This window comes from Phoca vitulina, unplaced genomic scaffold (genome assembly GCF_004348235.1).
Source record: "Phoca vitulina isolate PV1807 unplaced genomic scaffold, GSC_HSeal_1.0 scaffold15, whole genome shotgun sequence".
NCBI classification, from domain to species: Eukaryota; Metazoa; Chordata; class Mammalia; order Carnivora; family Phocidae; genus Phoca; species Phoca vitulina.
In genome coordinates this window covers 6,408,672-6,434,156 of record NW_022589718.1, presented here as the reverse complement: position 1 = coordinate 6,434,156, position 25,485 = coordinate 6,408,672, and the positions used below count along the sequence as shown (strand labels likewise).

Below are 25,485 nucleotides of genomic sequence, written 5' to 3'. Positions count from 1 at the left end.
TCCCATGGGAGAAACAATACTGTTTTGAAACTTGGTTTTTAACATTTGCTGTTCAAGCCAGAGGGAGCAGCTCAAGCAAAAAAAAAAAAAGACAAAAGTAAACTGCATGCAGAGTGGGGTGCTGATTGCTTTTGAACATTTTAGAGGAGCCAATTATTCATAAGACATCATGGTTTGTTAGAAATGAAATGATCACCTGTGTTTGACCTCATACAGGTGAACCAACCAGGATTATGGACACTGGGTCTACAATAAAATGTTCTAATTTGCAGCTGAGGACTATTGAATCACATACACTCACATAAAGATGTGTGAAGCAAGTTTTCCAGGGGGAAATAACTTAGCTGTGAGTCTTTTTTTTTCCTCTTAAAGATTTTATTTATTTATTTGAGAGAGAGCATGCACGAGGGAGCATGAGTGGGGGGAGGGGCATAGGGAGAGGGAGAAGCCGGCTCCCCGCTGAGCAGGGGCTGGATTCCCAGGACCCTGGCTAAGGCAGATGCTTAACCCAACTGAGCAACCCAGGCACACGGATACAAGGGGGTGGGGGGCAATCCAGAAGGAGGGAAGCAAGACCCTAGAGATCTGAAGATGGGATGGGGTATCCTGAGAATGGTGGGTTCCAACAGGACCGGGGCTCATTGGCTGGGCACTCTTGAACACGGAGCGGAGTCTGCGTTTTCTCTAAAAGGCAGTAAGTAGCTCGCTAAGGAAAAATGCAGTGCTGCACATGTCGAACGACTGGCCAGGCCGAACTGGAGTAGGAAACCCTGACCCCGGCAGATTCGGGTGTGGTAATCCTAGTGAGGTGAACACCTACAATAGGCCGGAGGGAGGCACAACTGAAAAGGGACAAATCTCCAGACAGATCTGGAGAAAAATGAGGAAGGAGACGAGTCTTTCTTTTTTTAAGCCTTTATTTACTTCTGATTTGAGCAACACTTGCACACTGTCAAACACTTGGAAAACAGAGAGGAGAGAATAAGAGGCAGTCTTTTATCAACCCACTGCTCAAGAATAACGATTGTGAGCATTCTGAATACTGTGTTTGAGGATGAGAGAATGGGCTCCATATTTTCACCAGGGCCAGGCGAATACACCCTCCAGTGGGCAGATGGAGACAGCTTTCTGGCAAGCTGCGGGAGTTCCCTGCGGCTGACAGGGAGAGCTTCTAAAAATGGGAAGTTTCTCCCATTTATCCATCCTAAATTTCTAACCCGGTGCTATTAGTGATCTGTTAACCTTTATCTTGAGCAGCTGCCCAGTGTGGGGGATGCCTTGCTTTCCAATTCTAGAAATTAGGTCTGGTTCCACTGAGCCTCACCCATTTTTACCCACAGGTGAGCTGGCTCTGGAATTCTCCTAAAATCTTTTATTTATTTGAGAGAGAGAGTGAGTGAGAAAGAGAGAGAGAGAGAACACAAGCCAGGGGGAGGGCAGAGGGAAAGGGAGAAGCAGACTCCCCACTCAGCAAGGAGCCTGATGTGGGGTTCGATCCCAGGACCCTGAGATCATGACCTGAGCCAAAGGCAGACACTTGACTGAGCCACCCAGGTGCTCTGAATTCTCCTAAATCTTTTTTTTTTTTTAAAGATTTTATTTATTTGACAGAGAGACACACAGCGAGAGAGGGAACGCAAGCAGGGGGAGTGGGAGAGGGAGAAGCAAACTCCCCGCTGAGCAGGGAGCCCGATGCGGGGCTCGATCCCAGGACCCTGGGATCATGACCTGAGCCGAAGGCAGACGCTTATCGACTGAGCCACCCAGGCGCCCCTGAATTCTCCTAAATCTTGAAATTCAAATATTCTCTGACTTCAATCTCTCCCCATTCCAGTTCCTGCCTTCTCATCTGGACTTCTGGACGGTGAATTCCCTGTTTTTCTGCTTCCTCTGGTGTCATGGTTAATCATCTGAACTGCTTTCTGGCTATCATCTTTGATTGCCTTTTCTCTTGGCCCTTAATGTGCCTGGCAGAACTGAAAACTCAGACTTTCATTTTCGCTGTCATACAGCCTAGTGCTGTTGCAGGAACTGGAAGATCTAAACTGGAACCACCATAGCTGTGCAGGCTCAGAGCTCAGTGAGGCTCTGTACTATCTTGTGGTGTCCGAGTCCTAATTACAAGCCACGTCCGTATTTCCATCCTCCCGACTTCTTCCTGTCTCAGATGAATGGATTCTCTCCTTCCCATCAAGCCGAACTTCTCCATCGGCCCGCTGCCTCAGCTCTTTGACCCAGTCTCTTTAGAAAGCTGCTCCATCAACCACCACCTCTCCTATATTTTCAACCTCTGGCTCCCTACTGATGAATAAAAGTGTGTCATTAGCTCCATCCCCTCACCCTGCATTCCCTTCCAGCTATCATTCAATTGTTCTCTCACCTTCACAGCCAAACATTTGTTTAGGGACTATTTCAAACATGTTACATGATTCTCTGAAGCTGTCAAATCAATCTAATGTGTCACTGCTGGCATTAAAAAAAAAGATTACACAGAGTGCAGATTGTTTCATCAATCTTTTAATTGTAAATAATGTGTATACTGGGTCACACTGCAAAATGTATCATGTGAGTTGCGGTCAAACATTTGAAAGACACTGTTCTAAATTAGTGGTCTTCAAAATTTTGTTTGCATGAATTTATCATTGTTAAGTTTAATTACCGGCAGAGGATTTCAGGTGGATTGCAAACATTAGCATTGTTAAATAAAACTAAAAAGAAATTTCCACTGTAGTAATTTGACACCTGCCATCATCCATTCAAAAGATATATGAACAAGTTTTAATAATTGGAAATTTTACATCATCTCATTTTCTCTAAACTCAGAATTGGGGGCGCCTGGGTGGCTCAGTCTGTTAAGCGTCTGACTTCGGCTCAGGTCATGACCTCGGGGTCCTGGGATTGAGTCCCACATGGGGCTCCTTGCTCAGCAGGGAGCCTGCTTCTTCCTCTGCCTGCCCTGCCTGCCACTCCCCCTGCTTGTGCTCTCTGACAAATAAAATCTTAGAAAAAAAACAAAAAACAAAACTGGGATGCCTGGGTGGTTCAGTTGGTTAGGGAGCCTGCTTCTCCCTCTGCCTGCCCCCTCCCAAGTAAGTCAGTAAAATCTTAAAAAAAAAAAAACAAAAAAAAACTCTGAATTGTTCTTCTTCCCTCATAAGATAAAATGTAACATATATATAGATACATAATATACAGGAAATACCTATGTAAATATCTATTTTTATACTAGAAAGTTTATAATACTTCTCTGAAGTAAAGTTTATGGGGCACCTGGCTGGCTCAATTGGTAGAGCATGCAACTCTTGATCTTAGGGTTGTGAATTTGAGCCCCATGTTAGGTGTGGAGATTACTTAAAAATAAAATTTTTAAGGGGTGCCTGGGTGGCTCAGTTGGTTAAGCCTCCAGACTCTTGATTTCAGCTCAGGTCCTGATCTCAGGGTCATGAGATCCAGCCCCTCATTGGCTCTGCGCTCAGCGGAGAGTCTGCTTCTCTCTTTCTCCCTCTCCCTCCCCTTGCTCTCTTTCTCTCAAATAAATAAATAAATCTTAAAAATAAAATATTTTAAAAATACATATATATAAAAGTCGAAATAACTCCCTGTGAGCACAAGGCTCTAGTGTCAAAATCTTCTTTATTGCATAGAATTCAGTTGATCAAATAAATGCATAAATTTGGATAATCAAACATCAAAATTAGAATTTTATTGGAGATGTAACTCTCAATGAGACTGAGAATTTATTTCTTTAAATCCCACCCATGGATGAATATCACCATTGCTAGAATGAGACAGGTTTAGCAGCAATACTAATCCTATTTTTCATCTTTTATACATGTTAAGAGCTGACAATCTTTGTTTACATAAATAAGCAGATGCCCATCTAGGATTTATTGAATCTGCTGAATACAATTCTCTGAACGCCTTCAAAGTTCTATGCCAAATCACATTGTGATCTACCATCAATTTTTTTAATTTAAATTTTCAATTACTTTAGATTTACAGAAGAATCACAAAGATAGTTCAAAGAGTTCCCCCATATAGCCTTGATCCAGCTTCCCCTAATGTTGACATCTTAAAGCACAGTACATTGATCAGAAATTAGAAATCAACATTGCTGTAATAGTATTAACTACAGACATTGTTAATTTCACCAGTTTCTCCACTAATATCCCTTCTCTGTTCCAGGATCTAATCCAGGATACCACACTGCATTTAGTTGTCATCTCCTTGTCTCCTCCAGAGTTTCTCAGTCTTTTCTTGTCTTTCATGATGTTGACAGTTTTGAAGTGTACTCATCAGTTATCTTCTAGAATGTCTCAATTTGGATTAGACTGGGGTTATGAATTTTTGGGGAAGAATTCCAGAGATGAAGTCCTTCTCATTGCATCATATCAGGGGGCAAATGATATCAATCTGATTTATTACTGGGGTGTTAACCTTGACCACTTAGCTAAGGTGGTGTCTGCCAGTTTCTCCATTGTAAAAATTACTATTTTCCTTTTTCACATTTTATTGTTTAGAAGCAAGTAAGTCCAGTCCACACACTCAAGAGGTGGGATTCAAGCTCTACCTCCTGGAGGAAGCAGCACCACAGATTTTGTGGCCGTACGTTAAAACCACCACTATAACTATTAAATATTTGGGGGGAGATACTTGGAGTCTGTGAAAGTACTCTTTCTTCTTAAAGTTTCACCCACTACTTTTAGACTTTATCACCATCAATTTTTAAAATAATCTATCAGCTGGTAACTCAATTACGTCCTCCTTCAATTTTGTTGAAAGCAAATACTTGGGAACCAATTGCAAAATCCAAATATCTACATATTTCCAAGTGTTCTTGTGTCTGGAGTCCCATAGGTTTGTACACCCTCGGGCAGTACATCATAGATCTGATTCAGGATTGGAGAGAGGTATGCCCTTCTTTTGTAAAATGGGAGAAGTGTCCTTAGGCAACTTTGGAAAAATCAGGATGTACACATTGATTTCCTGAAAACTGACCTGGTCTGAATACTTCATGAGGTTAGTATTCTCGAGTTTGAAGACATGCCTCTGAATGATTCTACTCCAGTGATTTCACCTACCAATACTGCCGTTAATTCCTCGAGTTCTTACCTTTTGGTCGATACCTGTTCCTTTCTCCAAGGCAAATCTTCTTTCAACCAGTAAGTCCTCTAGCAACTTGGCTTCCTAATTCGGGCTTCATTTTCCTCCTCTTAAAATATTAAGCGGCTTGCAGCTTCCAGAACACACACTGTTGCTTACCTCTACCGCCTGGATATTCCATCCACATCCCCTCTCCGCCTCACCTGTGTAGCTGGGGCTCTGGATTCACAGTCTAGGCTAGATGGCCACTTGAAAACGTGCTCAAAGTGGCAGATCTCGAGGGCTGTAGAGCGAACTGCTTCTGGGGCGGGGCAGTGAGTGCTAGCTAGCGTTTGCAGAAGTTTCCCACATTGCACGGTGAGGAATGTTTGCTGCACACCACAGCCTTCAGAGTCCGTAGGCACCCAGCGCTCTCAAGGCGCCTCGTCTGCGCGGTGATTTCCAGTTTTGGCCACGAAAACGCAGTGTCCAGCCCTGAAATGCAGTACGCCCTAGAGAAAAGCCAACTAGTATTCTTGCCTCCAACGCCTTCACCCGGAGCAGTCCAAACCCAGAGACCCCGCCCGCCTCGGTCTGCCCGCCCCACCTTAAAGCGGGCTGGGAGTGCCCGTTCCTCAGGCAGGCTGTGGACCCATCAAGGGCCTTTACTGTTTGAAGATTACAAAGCCAGTCAGCAACTGACGCGAGACGGAGATAGTATTCTCGCGAGAACTCTGGGAGGCGGCAGTGATGGCGGCGGCGGGAACCGGACCCGGACCCGGAGTGGATGCAGGACCCGGCCCAGCCGCGGCCGCAAATGCAACAGCGGCGGAAGAAGGGGAGACAAAACCGGTGGTAGCGGTGGCAACTGCCCCGGCTGGAGAGGGGACATCTGTTGCTCCAGCAGCGGAACCCGGTTCTGGAGAGGGAGAAAGCGGGTAAGACGTCCTGTAGCCCGAGGAGGACGCAGGAAGGGAGGCCCTCCCCTCTTGGAATCCCGCGGCTCCTGGGAACCCTCCTGCCCGCCTCCTCCGAACCTAGGCCCTGCAGCCAACGGCTCGCCCTGCCCCCTCCAGGACTGTAGTCCCGCCCGCCGCTGGGCCCGTCCCCTTGGCCCTCCCCTCTGAACTGTATCTGAAACTACGCCCCTTTCCGCACCTTTCGCGGTCTGTGAGAGTCAAGGTTCTTGTTCTCTCTCCTGCTTTTGCATCCTAACAGCGGGCTCGAAGCTCTCTCTTCTAGCAGACACCCCTCAAATATCCCAGAGAAGAAACCACTTTGCGTTGCCGGACTGGAAGAAGTAACGGTTCCTCTGAAAACAGTGGGAGAGCTGCGTCCCTGCGAACCTTCCCCAGGACCAATTCCATCCCATGTAGTTTTGTCTGTAAGGGCCGATTAGGCTTCCCTGTGCCCTATGGGCCTGCGTCTGTCTAGGCCATGTTCTTCCTACCCCGGGGCATCCAGACTGAGAACAGGCTTAGTTGAAAAAGCTGTAGGAGTGTGAAGTTCAGCTGGACTTTGATCATTGTCTTTGGGCATAGGCATTTTGAGGTTTGTTTCTCTTGAAAATTCTTACTTGAGTGCTTCCATTATCTTGTAGGGATGCAAATTCAGTCGACGTAGGTGGTGGTTTGGAGACAGAATCCTCTAATGGAAAAGATACACTAGTAAGTATTTCTTTTTGGATGTACGCAAGGCAAAATAGGTTTTAAACTTTTAAGTGAGTCAGAAATACAATTGGGTCAACTGACTTGATTTTCTGATTGCTCTGTGGACGCAGGAAGGTGCTGGGGATACTTCAGAGGTGATGGATACTCAGGCTGGCTCGGTGGATGAAGAGAATGGCCGACAGTTGGGAGAGGTAGAGCTGCAGTGTGGGATATGTACGAAATGGTTCACAGCCGACACCTTTGGCATAGATACCTCGTGAGTATTTTTTGTAGTCTCTACGAATCGCCTTGTAAAATAAATCTCAACATGTTCAACAGCTGAATAATAGTTTGTGGGCAAATATAAAAGCATATTATTTCCTATGTCTTCTAACCCCTGTTCAGTGAGTAGTAGGATTTGAATCAGAAATTGTTTTAATAAGCTGAGCGTGTTTTCTACCTATTGAGCTTGTTTTGAGCTTACAATCTGGTTGGGAAACAAAACTGTGCAGTTATGAAGCACTATATAAACAAATATGGGACAGTATCACTTAAATGTTGTATTGGGTGTTACGGATTTGGGGGTAAGGGTTGGTGTCTATGGTAGACAAACCCTGCTGTCAAAAATTTGAGATGACCAGTGCCTCTTCAGGCTTGAGCCATTCTTTTTCCTTTTGGCTTCTAACTCACTCCCTTTAAGTAAGTATCCTGTGTTCACTCCTCAGCATATTTCCAATCTTCCTCTTCTAATGAATCAAAATCATTTTATGATTGATTGAGAATAAAAGGCTTTTTGCTTTATTGTAGGGATTCAGTCAACAGCTAGCAAGTGCTGGATATTGACTCACTGTCTATGGAAATAATTATACTGCTGGCTCTCTGGTGTTCCTTATGGTCCATATTATGCAAGTAAATTTAGATTGTTTCAAGTCTGCATTATTAATTCTGAAATTCTTCCTCATTGGGTGGGTTTGCGAAGAAATACCTTCCTTTATAATTTTATGCTTTCTAGTTAAAAAGTTATAGTGGGTTTTAGAAATGCTAATGTTTAATTAACATGTGGCTGGTGACCTAAGGTAGAACATTTAAAAAAGAAAAAAATACTGAAGGATCTGGAAGAAAGAATTGATCTTAGTAGAAGGATCTGTAGGGAAAATATACAAGATAAGCAAAGCTGGTCACTTAGACAAGACCTAAAATCGGGCACCTTTGGCCAAGGAGAGTTTATTTGGATAGACAGAGCCTCGGAAATTTACCAGGGAGATAACTTGGGGTGATCTAAGGAAGAATCAAAGCACAGTTTGGAGTTTTGGTAGGAACAGTTTGTACCTGAATTTGAGAAGTTACACCTAAAGCCCAACTAGGTGGGACAGATTATCTTTCACAGCTGAGATGGAGGAAGCGAGCTAGCAGGGTTGGAAAAAGGCTGCTGTAAACACCTGATTGTATTTGAATTAAATAACAACTGCCTACATACCACTAGTTTGAGGCTTTGCTCTCTGTAGGTGATTTTATCACAGTGGGCTGTTGAACAGAAAGGTTTTGAGAGCAAGGTAAAGGCAAGGGAATTCAATCTTAATATTCACAAGAACGTTTCTTAATTTATTGAATGGTGGCAATAGACACACACTCGGGAAGCTTCTCTTTGAGGATACCTTAAGCAAGTTTCAGCTGAGTCCAAGATAAACTTGCTTTTATTTTGATTTCTTCTCTTACAACTTGAACCAGTCTTGTATTTTTCCGTTACTTTCTCCTTTTTAAGACTAAGGTCTCCCTGTACTCTACTTTTCCAGTCGTTGGGTGCAGTCTCCACCGCACCTCCTTCTCCAATGCATTGGTTCCCTCAGTTATATCCTCAGCATCCACCATTTTTTTTAATCTCTCCCTCTTGTCCTTTCCGTTTATTAATTTCACCCTAGGTGAGGCCGAGACCTTCTTTACCTTCTGCTGGAACGGCCAAAAAAGCATCTTACATACATTTGCTTTTTCTAATCTCTTCCTTCAGACCCATCCTGTCATGAAACTTATAATTTTAACCATGTCACTTCCCCTTCGAGGAGTTCCCATTCCCCACAGAAAAAAATCCAACTCTACCTGGCTCCTTGCACTTCTTACCTTTCAAGCCTTACTTTTTATTTTTTTTTTTTAACCATATCCCTGACAGATCCCCTCTCTGGGACAAATTTGTTTACGGCAGTTTGCCCTCTGCCCCCTAGTTGGTCCCTTTCTCATCTCTATACATAGTTCACCTAGAGAAAAGAAAACTGACTCATCTTCTCAAATCCAGTTCATAACTTATGTCCTCCAAAAATCTTTTCTAACTCTTAAATGTGAAGTTGCTACTTGGATCCTTAAAGCTCTTATAGACTAATTGTCATCTGTAGAATTCCTTTGGTGATGAGACAAGTAATGTTTTGTGACTTGCGTGTTTTCCTGAATAATGATGTACATTTTTAAAAAGATTTTATTTATTTATTGTAGAGAGAGAGAGCAGTGGGGACGGGCTGAGGGAGAGGGTGGAGGGGAGAGAATCTCAAGCAGACTCTGCACTTAGCATGGAGCCCAATGCAGGGCTCGATCTCCCGACCCAGAGATCAGGACCTGAGCCAAAATCAAGAGTTGGACGCCCAACCTACTGAGTCACCCAGGCACCACACAATTATTTACATTTTTAATTAATCTTGTCATAGTGTCTGTTTGCCATTTCCAACAGTGTTATTGGCACTTTAAATAAAAATTTAAGTATTTAAATATAATTTATGTACAGACATTTATAAAACTATTTAAATATAATTTACATACAAATATTTAAATATAAATATATTTAAAGAGGCTGCTTTGGGCGCCTGGGTGGCTCAGTCAGTTAAGCGACTGCCTTCGGCTCAGGTCATGATCCCAGGGTCCTGGGATCGAGTCCCACGTCGGGCTACCTGCTCTGCGGGGAGCCTGCTTCTCCCTCTCCCACTCCCCCTGCTTGTGTTCCCTCTCTCGCTGTGTGTCTCTCTGTCAAATAAATAAATAAAATCTTTAAAAAAATAAATAAATAAATAAAGAGGCTGCTTTGCCTTCTTCCACAGCTGGCCTGGCATACTTTTTTTAGGTGCTCAAATACTATAATAAAAAGCTTGGGCAAGGTCCCAGTGAGACCCTTCCTGGTGCTGAATTATCTGCTATGGTAGATAATGTCTTACTAAATTTTTGTAACAGAAAAATCCAGGTAGGGACACCTGGGTGGCTCAGTTGGTTAAGTGTCTATCTTTAGCTCAGATCATGTTCCCAGGGTCCTGGGATCAAGTCCTGCATTGGGCTCCTTGCTCAGCGGAGAGCCTGCTTCTCCCTCTGCCTGCAGCTCCCCCTGCTTGTGCGTGCATGCACGCTCTGTCTCTGAGAAATAAAACCTTTTTTTTTTTTTTTTTTAAGATTTTATTTATTTATTCATGAGAGGGAGAGAGGCAGAGGGAGAAGCAAGCTCCCCACTGAGCAGGGAGCCCAATGCGGGACTCGATCCCAGGACCCCGGGATCATGACCTGAGCTGAAGGCAGACGCTTAACCATCTGAGCCACCCAGGTGCCCCCAAATAAAACCTTTTTAGAAAAATCCAGGTATTTGTAAAAATACAAGCCCTGTTTTGGTTTTGACGACCATTTTAAGTTTTAATAGTATATTACTATATTGACATTTTTTACCTTACTTTCACTGTGGGCAAAGGATCCTTGTTGATTCCGTTGATTTACTTCTCATAAAGAAATATGTATTGAGAAGTTCACTAATCTGTTTAATCTGGCTGTTCTGCAGATCCTGTCTACCTTTCATGACCAACTATAGTTTTCACTGCAATGTGTGCCATCATAGTGGGAATACCTATTTCCTCCGGAAGCAAGCAAGTAAGAACAAACTATGGAGTGCTGCAAAATTGTCCTCTGGTTAGCTGCAAAAGAAAAGGGACTTGGACGTAGCAGAATCAGGAAAACTCTTCCTGGTAGCTGGTAGAAGTTCGGGTTTAGCTCTGAATAATGGCTATTATCCATTTCAGATCAATGATGACTCTACTTTTTGCTGCTGTAATTGTTAGTTTGTGGACCACCTAGTTGAATATTCTTTTGGTAATAGGGATATAATACTACAGATAACTTTTTGTTTTTGTTTTTGCTAGACTTGAAGGAAATGTGCCTTAGTGCTTTGGCCAATCTAACATGGCAGTCCCGAACACAGGATGAACATCCGAAAACCATGTTCTCCAAAGATAAGGTAGAGAAGAAATTAATGTAATTGCAATTATGCCCAAGAATCAGGTGGAACTTTTAAAATATACTTTTCAACAATAAGTACTTTCCCCCCAATTTTTATGAATATATGACTATAGATTCAGTTGTTATGTGTTACTTATTTCATGTGATTTACTAACTTCTTGAATGTGCATAGTATGTCACTTGGCTTAGCTGTTAGTTGGATGAATCCTTAAATAGTTTTGGTTGGCTTTATAGAGAAGCAAACAACTGTCTGTCCCACAATTAATCAGATCTGGAGGTGGACCTTCTCAGCAGCTCAGTTTAGCTATATTTACAGATGGTTATTACAGCTTTTGTCAGAGGGAAGGGGATGGGCTTATTTAAACGAATTATCCTTTATTATTAAACTGCAAAACCACATGACCAAAGTCAGGAATCAAAATTAGATGATTAGCCCATCCATGAGTCTTTACTACTGTGATTCATGGTAAGAAAATGAAGTAAATTTATAACAGTGGAGTTTACATTATGCCTAGCGTACATTTATACCTACCCACTTTCATTTAAAACTGAAACAAAAATTTCACCAGTGCTTACTCTCCGATCTTTTCCCTCTGTACTCTGTTATTTTCTATTTTAGTCATTGCTAGTTTTGACCTACAAAATTGATTTTATAACCTACTAATTGCGATCTACAGTTTGAAAGACACTGGTATGGGGTGTCTGTTGAGACCAATATAGTTGGGATCAGATCTGCAAGGGATTTTCTACTGAATAGAAGTTAGGACTTAATCCTGCAGGCTGGAGTAGTCAGCAGACGGCCCCCTCACCTTCTTTTTATTCCTGCATTAGAGGTGTGCTGTGATCAGATTTGGTTTTTTTCTTACTTTTCCCCCAAATTATTATTTTGAATTTTTCAAACATAATAGAAAAATTCAGATAGTACAGTGAACATCTGTTTATTCTTTACCTAAATTTGCCGGTTGTTAATATTTTATTGCATTTGCTTTATCACCCAGTGTCTGTTTTTTCTCCCTAAGCTATATGAGACTGAATTGAACACTATACCCAGTATTCTCTCATAACCACAATACGGTGATCATACTCAGAAAATTTAATGTTGATGTATACTACTGTCTAATATATGCAGATTTTATTTTTTATATAAAGTATATAGCTATATTTTCTCACTGTTATTCTTAATATCCTTCATAGCTTTTTCCTCCATCCAGGATCCAGGCAAGGATACACATTACATTTAGTTGTAATGTCTCTCTCTGTCTCTCTCTCTCTCTCTCTCTCTCACAACCCTGAGATCAGGAGTCGCATGCTTTCCCCACTGAGCCAGCCAGGTGTCCGTGTAATGTCTTTTTTGTCTTTAATCTAAAACAGTTCCTGAACTATTTTACTTTTTTTTTTTTTGGTCTGCTATGGCATACATTTGTTTGTTTATTTAAATAATCTCTACACCCAACGTGGGGCTCCAGCTCATGACCCCAAGATTAAGAGTTGCATACTCTGACTTGAGCCAGCCAGGCGCCGCGGTGTGCCGTGACATTAAAAATTTTGAGGAGCCTAGACAGTTGTTTGGCATAATCCTCCTCAATTTGCATTTATCTGATTGTTTCCTCATGATTGAGCTCAGGTTAAACTTTTTTTTTTAGAGAGGGAGGGGAGAGGAGGGGCAGAGGGGCAGCAGGAGAGGGAGAGAAAGACTCTCAAGCAGACTCCACACCAGTGCAGAGCCCGATGCCTGATCTCACAACCCTGAGATCGTCACCTAAGCCAAAATCAAGAGTCAGATGCTTAACCAACTTAAACATTTTTGGCAAGAATATTATGTAGATAGTGTATATTTTTCTTGTATCACATCAGGAGGCATAAAATATTAGTTTGTTTTATTAGTAGTAGTCCTAAATTTGATTGCTTGGGTAAAGAGGAGGTATCACCAGATTTCTCCATTGTACATTGTCCCCATTGTAAAGGGACAGACATATTCTCTGTAATTATTAAGCAGTCTGTGGGTGATGCATTGAGATTGTGTGACTGTCTTGTTCAAACCCTTTCAAGCATTGGTTTTAGCAACCACTGATTATCCTAGCCTGAATCAGGTTAATAGAGTAATCATTGTGAAAAAGAATACATTTATTGCTTGCAGTTCTTCTGTGAAAAGGGGTTTTCCTTTCTGTCCATCCTTTTTTTTTTTTTTAAGTATCACTGCGTATTTGTGGATTTTTATAGTCTCTTACTGGATTTCTGATTTCTGGTGCTCAGATTTGACCAGTGTAGCCCCATTTAGGCTGACTCCTGATACTTTGTGATATGTCCCTATCAGTTTTTGAACTCTTCCTTACTTTCTGGAACAACAGAATATTCTAGACTTCTTTTCGACTTTTCGACTTTCCCCGATTCAACCCTCGTTCCTTTTATTTTATTGTTTGTTTATTTATTTATTTTAAAGATACTATTTTTAAGTAATCTCTACACCAAACATATGGGGCTTGAAATTACAATCCCAAGATCAAGAGCCACACACTCTACTGACTGAGCCAGCCAGGCGCCCCAACCCTGGTTCCTTTTGGTAAAGATTTGGTTTTCTGGAACTAACTAGTGGAAGGTATTAGTGGTAGACTCTGACTCTGGTGGACTTGGGAAGAATGGTGAGAGTAGGGGAAGGTCGATGTCAGAAGATCAAACTCAGATATATTTTTAGTCACACCAGCAAGAACTGGCAAGGACCACAATCAAAGCAGCAGGGATAGAGAGGAGGCCGGATTGGTGAGAAAATTCTGAAATCTGAGAATTCATTTGGTGTTGGTTTAGATGTGAAAGTTGTACACAAGAGAAGAATCAAAGATGACTCCATGGTTTCTGGCTTGTGGTTTTAGGTGATAGGTGATTCTGAGCATTAAGAGCAAGAATAGAAATCGGCAGAGCAGGTTTGTGAGGTAGGATACAAAGTTTAGTTTTTTTGTGTTGTTTTGTTTTTAGAGGGTGGGGGTGAAATGCAGAGGAAGAGGGAGAGAGAGAATCTTAAGCAGGCTCCACACCCTGGATCTGGATGCGGGGCTCAGTCTCATGACCCTGAGATCATGACCTGAGCCAAAACCAAGAGTCAGATGCTTAACTAACTGAGCCACCCAGGCGCCCCCAAAGTTTAATTTTCTTACAAGAAGTTTGAGGTGCCTGTGGGGTGTCCACAAAGGGATGTTGGAAGCAGGTAGAAATAGGAACTCAGGAGAGAGAATGATTTAGGAGTATTTTCCAAATGGCACCCAAAAGAATGGGGTAGATCTTTCCCTCCAACTGGATTGTAAGCCCTATGTAGCTAAGATTTGTATATACTTATTTGAAATTCCTCACAGTCTATATGTTGTTTGCATGCAATTACATGTTTGTTTAATCGTGAAAAGACTAAACATGGATTTTTCTCTCAATTCTGACAAGGTCTTTGAAAATGCTGCAGTTTTCTTTCCTTTTTTGTGAGTATAACTTTGAAAGCAACTATAGAAATCTTAATATATTTTGTTTTAAAAATTAGGATATCATACCATTTATTGATAAATACTGGGAGTGCATGACGACCAGACAGAGACCTGGGAAAATGACTTGGCCAAATAACATTGTTAAAACAATGGTGAGTAGACTAAAATGATTAGACTCGACATTTCGAAAGTCAGTGTTCTTTGTAAGAATTAAATTTGTTTTAGTCTCACTGAAATAATGTGATGACTAAGAAAATGAGAACAACTTAGTTTTAAATCTTGGAGAGTAAGGTATCACTAATTGTAAATTTTAACAGGTTTCACACGTCACAAATTGTGTCTAAAGTGAATATCACCCTGGTTGTTTTATACACGACACTGATACCTTTGTCCACTGTACTTTTGCAAGTATAATTTTATATTGACATTGCAGACTATTTTTTCCTTTGCTTTAAAAACAAAAACAAATAACACTGTTCTAAACATTATTGTCCTTAGAATTAAAGAGAGCACCTGGGGAGAAGCCAACAGCAAGCTGTTAACAGTGCTTATCTCTGTGAGGTGGAGGGATAGGTGAGGATTCCGAAGGACTTTGGCTCTCATTTTTTCAAGTTTCTCTGTTTGAATTTTTGGATGGTCATGTATTAATTTTCTAATCAGAGGGAAAAGCAATACTGTCATTTTGGGAGATTACACTTAGGAATTGGAGTTGCTGGTTGATCATCCATTCAGTACTACTTTGAAGTATAAAATTTCCAGTAACACTAAAATACTGCTTCCTTTTAGAGTAAAGAAAGAGATGTATTCTTAGTAAAGGAGCATCCTGATCCCGGGAGTAAGGACCCAGAAGAAGATTACCCCAAATTTGGACTTTTGGATCAGGTATTTTGTACTCCCCTTTTGATTTAGAGACCGAGAATCAGGTTTTGTTAACATTTGTCTGTTTGCCCCTGCCATTACAGACCTCTAACATGGTGGGATGCAGGTAAAGTGTTTCTGCTGTGTGTGCAAAGAGCCCTCACCTTAAACCAGGAGACTAGCGTTTTAGTTCTGGCTCTTTCCCTTAATGTTATAACTCTGTGCATATCCTTTTTATCTTTTTTAACTTTAATTTCCTCCCTTATAACATAAATAGGCTGTGCCAAGTTATTTCTCATTTTTCAAAGTTTACTCTTAAAAACATTTGTTATTATGAAAAAAAATTTGTTGTGAATTAGAATTTGTGTTGTGTATCTAGCATAAAAGGACGAAAAAGAAAATTTCCACTCTTTGTTTAGGGCAGGGGTTACATTTGGCATGTCAGGAGGCCAGAGCTTTTAGCTTTGCCTTAAAATGTTTGATCTGCCAGCATTGAAAATTCAAGGTTTCACATAGAAATGTTACTGTACAAGGGTCCATTGCCCAATGATGCACAGTAAGCCAAACACTGACAACAGTTTTGTAGCAGAGAAAAAGGGTTTTATTGCAGGGTTCCAAGCAAGAAGATGGGAGAAAATTGCTCAAATCCACTTTCTCAAAGGATAGGGGTTGGGTGTATTTAACCATAAGGAGACAGGATGTCATGGGGTGGTGTGTAGGTTGAATGGAATATGCTGATTGGATATAGGGACAAAAAGAGATGTGCATTTAAGGATCAAGCTTCTTTATGGGACAGTGCTCAAAATGGCAGCATAAGGATGATGGAGTGGGGGGGATTCTGGAGGAGGGTGTTTTGTCTTTTGTTTACTCTTTGTCCCTTCTGCAAAGTTGCAGGAATTCCCTATTCCAGTCTTAGCTAGTCTTGTCCTTGGTCAGTCAGCTTCTGCAAAACAGGTTCATAAATCAATCAGGTTAGCCAGAGTTTTCTTAGGGTAGATGAGTCAAGCATTTGTTAACTTAATATACCGGTTTTAGAAATTCAGATTTCTGTCTTTTCTTCTAAAATGAGAAGATCTGATTACAATGGGCCTGAGTTCCCACGGGGAGCTGAGAAAATGGGGCTTAGGCACTCCTGTTTGCCTTTGCCCCCTCCACCACCCCACCCCCAATTCGTTCTTAACCACTTTGATCCTTACACTTGTCCCACACATGTTACTTGCTGATCTCTGTAGCATCCAAGTTTGGGACCCTGTAAATTTCAGACTCCCTAGGGTTGTCAGTTTTGATTCACATTCTATTAGAATTTCTTGGTTTTTTGAGCATTGCCAGAGTGCTTTGATTATATAGCCTTCCTTTGTGATTGAATATATTTTTCCCTCTAGGATCTTAGTAACATTGGTCCTGCTTATGACAACCAAAAACAAAGCAATGCTGTGTCTACAAGTGGGAATCTAAATGGTAAGTGTTTAAATGTCTCCTTGATGAAATATTTGTTAAGCTATTGAATCCAAATATGCCTAGAATTGGGCATCCTTTGGGTTGACTCTCAACTGGATATTTACAGAGGCTTTAAAGTACAGAACTCAGTTTTTGGAAGCTAGCCAAAGATTTGACAGATGGTAGTGGAGAACTTTTTGTCCCTTTACCACAGTTTGGTCTCAAGTGAAACAGATTTAGCATAAAACAGGGTACAGGTTTAAGGTCAGATTTACTGTGTTTATCTTAGACTCCCTGTCTGTATGTCTGTATCCTCATCACTTAACACCTACTATAGATTCAGCTCTCCATTCTTACTCCTAATTCAGCTGTTATTTAATAGAGTTCCTATGCCGGTCTTTCTAATTTTTCCTGCCCTGAAACTTTAGCTTATTCCCATGCCAGCAGTCTGTACTGATTACCCGCTATAGATGTGTTTCTGTCGGTAACCCACCTAATGACAGGAACGGCCTTCAGTACTAATGGTAATCTAATGAAAGTTGGGGTAGCTGGGAGGTAGCTAGCTATTCCTCTAACACATGGTGTCATTAACTTGTCCTATGGAGTGGTAACATCTTAAATATGTAATCATTTCTACTGTTACTAATATTCTCAGATGGGTTGGAAATAGCTAAGTGTATTATTTATATTTTTACACCATTTTTTCCCATTTTAATTGTTACAATTTGACAAATACATGGTGCCACTTCTGTTCTTACAGGTGGAGCCTCTTTTGGAGGTGAATTCCTCCTCTGTCTTCTTTCAGCCTCTCAGACTTAAGTATTATGTGGTTTGGAAAATGCTTTTTGCTGAGTTGTGGTAGAAGCTAAAACTAAATTAAAATTTTAAAGCATCGTGAAAATGGTGGCAATAGCACTTGCTATGAAACTGTAGTTCCAGTTGAATGTTAGTAAATTCAAAGCTTATCCGTTGTCATATTCTGCCTAACATGGCCAGCAGTCCCCTTAGTATTACTTGTTTTATTCCAGGTAGATCTAAAGCTTCTCTCTTAAAGTAATTAAAATACAATAACAATTAAAAATTAATAATTTTTTTAGGTAACTCAAGCTAGAGATAATGGATGTTACAACAGTTTAACATTAAACCTTTTTATGAAAAATAGGACTGATACCTGCTATGTTCATAAAAGGTAGTTCTGCATAAATCTGGTCCTGTATGTGCAGAATATGACCTGCTCTCAATGTCTTGATCCTTTTCATTGCAGCAGAACTGCTGATAATTTCCAAGCTTGCCCCAAATTAAGATACAGTATTCTATGCAGTTGTTTCCATAAAGGTGTTTTCCTGCAGTTCAGGGACATTTTCTGGCGGACAGAAAAACAAATTGAGAGGAAAGATGGAACTGGACAAAAATTTCAAAGTACCTATTTCAGAAATCACTGGGTAGTATTCCTTGTGGCTTAGTATGTAGCTAAATTATTTTTTGTATAACATAAGTAAATTGTCGATTGATATTTGCTCTTAATTCCACAAACTAGATTAGTCTAACCTGAATTTTATGCATTGGCACGATCTTAATAATTGTAAAAGTTGCCTACTAAATTTAAAGCCTTTCTACTTGTGTCATGCACAACCAGAGTGGATACCTAGTAGCACTGGAGAGAAACACCTTTTTAGTATTTCTGTTTCTGTTTTCTATGTTTTATGTACCTTTGTCTTGTTGGATCTTCCAGTTAAGTGCTTTAGCAGATAATTGTGCCTTTACAATGTTATGGACTATATCATGCATAGTTCAAGCGAGTGAACATCTACTTATAGTGAGGATATTCTTTGTGGATGTTTGTATTGATTTGGGTGGAAAAAAATTTTATCCTTGCGATTGTTTTTAGATGTGGGTATTTGGAATCTGAATGAGTGAAAATGCATTTGTGTCACATCCTCAGAAAGTGTACTAGTCGTTGCAGTTCATTAAGAAAGGAAGGTTGAAAACGTAACATAGGCGTCATTCGTGCTAGGTTCCTTTGAGCTTACTGCCAGAACCCAGTGTTCTGAGCTGGGAGACGCTCAGCCGACTCTTGCAGAAGCAGGGTGAGATCCAATACGCTCTCAGGAAGGAAATCCTCCTGTGTGTGGTGTTACACAAATGCACGTCAGGAGTGCTAGTCGCCGTGGAATTTCCATATCCACGTGAAGCTTCTATCACAGCTCATTGAGAGTGATCTGCCTTCTCTTCAAAGGGGGAATTGCAGCAGGAAGCAGTGGAAAAGGAAGAGGAGCCAAGCGCAAGCAGCAGGATGGAGGGACCACAGGGACCACCAAGAAGGCCCGGAGGTGGGCAGAACACCCACTCCCACTCACCACTGCTAGACCATTCTTTGGTGCTGGCACAGTCCATCAGAGGGAAAAGAGCTGTACTCTTCACTAGTTCAGGTGTCTGAGATTACAAAGCCTGTCCATTTTTCTCAAATCTTAAGTACTTTGAGGGGTAAAATAATCTCAGGCGAGGAATCCTGTTTTACGGATTTGTGAAAACAGCCCCAGGGCGGTAGCCCTGTGAGAGTAAAAATCTGTTAAGACATCTTGAGAAAGGAGAGGTGGAGGAGAGGGAGAGAGGACCCAGTATTGAACTTGAGCACTGGCCTCTTCCCTTTGCTTTGTTCAGTAAATCCTGTTTTTTTCTTATTTAGATTGGCAAGATAGTAAGGGCTCAAATCTCTGAGTTTCATTTCATTAGTTTATAGTAATTAATATACTAAAGGAAATTGCCCTTGTTCCCCTTCTCCTTTTTTCCCCCTATGACGTACTGGCTCCATTTCAAAGATAGTCCTACAGACTAGGGAGTAATTTGACTGAAACCACTTTACCAAATTTAAAAATGAATCCGTTTCATTCTCCTGTTTTGCCTGCAGAGGGCAGGATCATCTATTTGAGCAATGAAAAGCATTTGTGAAGTTGCATGTGTTCCTGTTGAAATCTAATAAATCAGATGTCCTAACAGATTTGAAGGCATTTGAGCTGGAGGGGGTTTTAGTTTCTTGATTTTATTTTTTCCTTTCTGCAGTGACCCTTTGTTTTCTGCTCAGCGCCTTCCCCCTCATGGCTACCCCTTGGAACACCCGTTTAACAAAGATGGCTATCGGTATATTCTAGCTGAGCCTGATCCCCATGCCCCTGACCCTGAGAAGCTTGAACTTGACTGCTGGGCAGGAAAACCTATTCCTGGAGACCTCTACAGAGCCTGCTTGTATGAACGGGTTTTGTTAGCCCTACATGATCGAGGTATGTAAGGTATTAATGTTCATGTTGGACCCAGATGTTACTTTGAATACTGTCTTCACCTTTGTCCAGTCTAGAATTAGATATACATGTCAACGTCTCCCCCCTCCCCCCGTTATAACTAGACTCAGCAGGAACGTGCAACAAAGAACCCCTTGTCTCTTCCATTAAGCTCTAGCCATGTGTGTGCGTGTGTGTGTGTGTGTGTGTGTGTGTGTTTAAGACTTTCTATTTTGAACTTACTTTATTTTTATTTTTTAAGTAATCTCTACACCCAACGTGGGGCTCAAACTTACAACTCCAAGATCCGGAGTTGCATGCTCTACTGACTGAGCCAGCCAGGTGCCCCTATTTTGAACTAATTTTAAACTTAAAGTTATAAAAATAATAGTTTTACTATATCCCTTCCCAAGCTTCTGATGCTAACATCTTACACAATTGATAGTATGGTTATCAAAACCAGGAAGTGTTAAACATTGGAATAGGCTATTAATGAAACAAAAGACTTGATGTACATTTCGCCAGTTCTCCACTAACGCCTCTTCTCTAGGGTCTCACGTTGCATTTCATTATTTCTCCTTAGTCTTTTGCAGCCTTTAACAGTTCCTCAGTCCTTGCGTGTCTTTCATGACTATTTAAGTGTATTAATCAGGGATTCTGTCGAATATTCCTCAGTGAGTGTCTAACTTTTTCTCATGATTAGACTGATATTACGCATATTTTGGCAGAATACCAAAGACATGAGTCCTCATTACATCTCATGGTGGTCATGATGTGGATATGTCTTATTACTGGTCATGTTGACCATGATCATCTGGTTAAGGTGGTTTCTCTGGCTTTCTCTGTCTTTCCCTTTGTAGTTAATAAATAGCTCGAGGAAAGATGCTTTGAGCTTTGGAGATATCCTGTTTATAAAGTTTTGCTCTAGTATCCTTCAGTGGATCTTTTCTGCAACAATTCTTTTTTTTAAGATTTTATTTGAGAGAGGGCGCCTGGGTGGCTCAGTCGTTAGGCGTCTGCCTTCGGCTCAGGTCATGATCCCAGGGTCCTGGGATCGAGTCCCACATCGGGCTCCCTGCTCGGCAGGAAGCCTGCTTCTCCCTCTCCCACTCCCCCTGCTGGTGTTCCTGCTCTCACTATCTCTCTCTCTCTGTCAAATAAATAAATAAAATCTTTAAAAAAAAAAAAAAGATTTTAGAGAACACAAAGCAGTGGGGAGGGCAGAGGGAGAGGGAGAAGCAGACTCCGCCTTCAGCAGGGAGCCCGACGCAGGACTCGATCCCAGAACCCCGAGATCATGACCTGAGCCAAAGGTAGATGCCCAGTTGACCGAGTCACCCAGGTGCCCCTGCAACAATTATTAATGTGTTGTGTTTGCCTGACGATTTTTTATTTCTTTTTTCCCATCTCCACTTATTATTTAATCGATTTTTGCTTATATCAGTGTGAACTCAGATATTTATTTTATTCCATTGGGGTATACTTTGTCTAGTTGCTCAAATTATTCCAGCTTAGGCCATTGGGAGCTTCTTTAGGTTAGTTCCTGTGTTTTTTTGATAAGCCTCATCTTTTTTTTTTTTTTTTTTTTTTTTTTTAGTACTTCTTTACTTTCTGGCATCACAAAATGTTCTGGCTTATCTTGTATTTTCTCTGCCCTAGGCCAAGTATCAACTGCTTCTCCGAAGAGCCCTGGTTCCTTTGATTGGAGAATGAGATTTAGAAATAAAGACCTAAGTGTTAGGTATGCTCACTGGGTGTCTCTTTTAAACTCCTTCAGTGGCCAGAAGGAGGAGATTGTATGTATACCAACTGACACATACATATACAGGGTTCTACTGTGTTTGCACTGATAGCTTGGATTCCAGTCAAACACTCCTGGTTTGTTCCAGCCCTCTGCCTTTCCTTATTTGTCACTTCTTTCTCCAACAATGAGAAACCTGGCTCTGTCTACGGTGTTTTCTCTTATTTGTTCATTTCTAATATGCACATAAAGTTTCAGAATTGCTGACCTCTGTGAGAAATATTCACTAGCTAGCTTACAGCAGTTACATCAAGCTCTTTGGCTTTTAGCCTTGCAGTATCCCATTAGGTTACTGTTAGATTAGTTCTCTTCTTCCCCACCTCCTTCAGGGTGGTTGTGTATCTCATTTATAATAGTTAGGTTCATTTGTTAGTGTTTGTATGCTATTTTTAGGTTCTCCCACCTCTTGGGGGGAGAGAGAGAGAGAGAGAGAGAGGGAGTGTGTGTGTTTCAGGGGAGTACGTGAAGGGTCTGTTGAGTTCCAGAAGTTAAAGTTGTACAAGAAGGTTAACTCAGGGCACCTGAATGGCTCAGTCGGTTAAGCATCTTCGGCTCAGGTCGTGATCCCGGGGTCCTGGGATCGAACCCTGTGCCGGGTTCCCTGCTCAGTGGGGAGTCTGCTTGTCCCTCTCCTCTGCCCCTGCTCGTGTTCTCTGTCTCAAATAAATAAATAAAATCTTTAAAATATGTATATATAACCATTATACCATTATCATTCCTAACTAAGATGAATAATAATTCCTTAATGATCTAATATCCGGTCCATACTCATATTTCCATGGTTTAAAATATGCCTTTTAGTTGTCTCTTTGAATTAGATCTAAATAGTTAATGTATTTACTGCATTTGAAAGCCCATTATTTCTTGGTTTAATGCTAAAAACTAACACTTGTAGGGGCACCTGCCTGGCTCAGTTGGTAGAGCCTGTGACTCCTGATCTTCGGGTTGTGAGTTCGAGTCCCACGTTGTGTATAAAGATGACTTAAAAAAAATCAAATCAAATAAAAAAACTATCACTTACATTGATGCTGGTCATTTGGAAGTGAAGTAAATGTCCATTATATGTGGATTGTTTGACTTCTGGTAGTGACAAGCATACTTTGATAGTAGGGAAGGCCAAATAAGTGACTTCAGGGTTTAAGAAGTGAGACTTGTCTTGTTTCACTATACATAACAGTTATAATTCCAGGAGAAAAAAAAGAACACTGGCCCGTAGTAGTTAATTAATTTGTTAGAATTTAATATATAAAATAGCAAAGGCTGCTTGCTGTTTATGCTATTTATGTTGAGCCTTACAAAAGTTAATGATAAATTTGTATTGTATCTTTTAAGGTTTTTATTTTGAAATAATTTTGGATGTATAAAAAAGTGTAAGAATACTACTGAACTTTTTTTTTCTCTGAACCATTTGAGAGTAAGTTGCCATGATGCCCCCTCATTTTTGAGAACTTGATGGTGTATTTCTTACAAGCAAGGACAGTCCCCTTGTGTTAGTTATTTAGTGCTGCTTACCAAATCACCATAGAACTTAGCAGTCTAAAACTACAAATGTTCATTATCTCCCACAGATTTTGAGGGTTGGGAATCTGAGAGCAGCTTAGCTATGTGGCTTGGCTCAGGAGAATTTATGCGGCTGCAGTCAAGCTCTTAGCTGGGCCTCTCGACTCTGAGGACTTGGCAGAGGCTGGAGGACTTATTTCCAAGATGGCTCACTCATGTCACTTTGACAGGATGCGCTCAGATCCTTACCATGTGGGCCTCTCCATAGACCACTTATTTATCCTCATCCGTGGAAGCTAACTCCTCCAGTGCAAGTAATCCAAGAGAGCAGTAGAGTTTGAGTATCATCTGTGACCCAACCTTGAAGCTGGATGGTCGCTTCAACTTTGTTTTGTTAGGAATGAGTCACTACGTTCAGCCCACACTCAGGTGGAGGGAAATTAGGCTCCATCTCTTCAAAGGAAGAGTATCAAAGAGTTAGTGGATATTTTTTAAACTTTCACATTCTTACAGAACCAGTATATAACCATCAAAGACAGGAAATTAACACTAATTGCTGCCATCTGATGCTCTTCAGATCCTATTCGTTTCTCCAGTTGGTGTAATAATGTCATTGTAGCAAAGGATCCCATTGAGAATCATTTGCTGAATTTAGCTGTCTTGTCTCTTAAGTCTTCTTCAATCTGGAACAGTTTTTCTATCTTTCCTAGACTTTGATGACCTTGAAGCTTTTGAAAATGAGAGGCCACTTGTTTTATAGAATATCCTGCGATTTGAGTTTGTCTGGTTGAAATCTCAGGATTCGATTCAATTCTGCATCTTTGACAGAAATATCATTAAAATGATGTTATGTTCTTCATGTTGCATCCTCTCAGGTGGTACGTGATTTTACTTTGTTCCATTACTGATGTCCACTTTGATCATTTAGCTAACATGGTACCTGCTGGGTTTATCCACTGAAAAGTTACTTTTTTCCCCCTATGTAATTAATAAGTATTTTAGGAGGAGGTACACCCTTTACTGTCCTAGTCTATCCTGGACACTTGCCTTGCTCAGTCCCCACCTAGTGGCTTTAGGGCTGAATTGCCCAGGGAGGGATAAGGGAAAAAGTGTTTGTATTTGAGAAGGTAGAATTTGCCAAGTACCTAAGAAAGTTCTGCTATACAGCATGTAATCCATTTAAGGAAGTTATCATTGTATCTGCCTAGGACGTGAGCCATTATGGTCTGTGTAACCAAAAGAATGGGGGGCCAGGGCTTTTCAGTTAGCCGTGCCACACTGAGCTGTGGTATGATCTTGAACAGTCACAGAATCGGCTGCTCCGTCTGCACGGTAGAAAGGGTCAGAGTCTGTCTACCTACCTATCTACCTGTGAAAGTACATTGTAAATCATAAAGACCTTTATAAAAGCTATAGCTAATCTAAATTTTGTGCTTCTTCCAGTAGAATTCAGGCTTTTAGTGTTACAAACATGGTTTCAAATGCTTTTTCCTCAGTTAAGTCTTAATTGGATCTGTGATGTTTCTACATTGATAAAATCAAACTACATCACCTGAAAATACTCTCCTATCTTTTGTCATTTTTTTCTTCATTTCCAAGTCACAATATCCCCTCCAATTGATTTAGATTGTCCCCTGTATCTTACATAATGGCCTCATAGTCAAGTTTCAAACCATACACAAAGGTAGAGAGATGAATACAATGAATCTTCTTATACTTTTCACCCACATTTAGCAGTTATCAAGTTTTTGCCATATTTGTTTTATCTGTTTATTTTTGTGTCTCTCTTTTTCTAAATTTTTAAGAAGTAAATCTCCCTACATACTCTAAAAAATATGCATTTCTAAAAGATAGGGATGCTTTCTCTCACAACCACAAAGCTATTATCACACTTAACAAAATTGATCATTCCTTGCTATCATCTGAATTCAGTCCATAATCAGATTTCCTTGATTGTGTCAGGTGTCTTTGTATCTCCCCCACAAAATGCTTATTAATTACAAAGAGAAAATAGTGACTTCATAGTGGAGAAACCAGTGAGGCACCACGGTAGTCAAGTGATCAAAGTGTAACATGGGCATTTTGACATCATGTGCTTCCTGATACTATACACTGAGAGACACAGCATTATTTACTTCACTGATGTTCCTGACGCAAAAGCATAACCT

At 40.9% G+C, this 25,485-nt stretch overlaps 1 protein-coding gene across 4 annotated transcripts in view; it reads left to right on the top strand.

Annotated features, from left to right (window-relative positions):
- The first annotated feature begins 5,820 nt into the window (after positions 1–5,820).
- ASH2L (ASH2 like, histone lysine methyltransferase complex subunit) overlaps positions 5,821–25,485 on the top strand; it is a 28,289-nt gene continuing 8,624 nt past the window's right edge. For 2 of the 4 annotated variants that reach the window (XM_032413411.1, XM_032413408.1), the window contains exons 1-11: positions 5,821–6,020; positions 6,683–6,749; positions 6,863–7,008; positions 10,528–10,616; positions 10,886–10,980; positions 14,503–14,598; positions 15,233–15,328; positions 16,687–16,762; positions 17,502–17,519; positions 18,978–19,071; positions 19,802–20,019. In XM_032413411.1, the coding sequence (XP_032269302.1) occupies positions 5,833–6,020; positions 6,683–6,749; positions 6,863–7,008; positions 10,528–10,616; positions 10,886–10,980; positions 14,503–14,598; positions 15,233–15,328; positions 16,687–16,762; positions 17,502–17,519; positions 18,978–19,071; positions 19,802–20,019 (1,183 nt within the window). In that variant the 5' untranslated portion in view covers positions 5,821–5,832. Of the gene's footprint in view, positions 6,021–6,682; positions 6,750–6,862; positions 7,009–9,735; positions 9,949–10,299; positions 10,617–10,885; positions 10,981–14,502; positions 14,599–15,232; positions 15,329–16,686; positions 16,763–17,501; positions 17,520–18,977; positions 19,072–19,801; positions 20,020–25,485 lie in introns of those variants that run through there. The other 2 variants (XM_032413410.1, XM_032413412.1) reach the window with 2 other exon arrangements.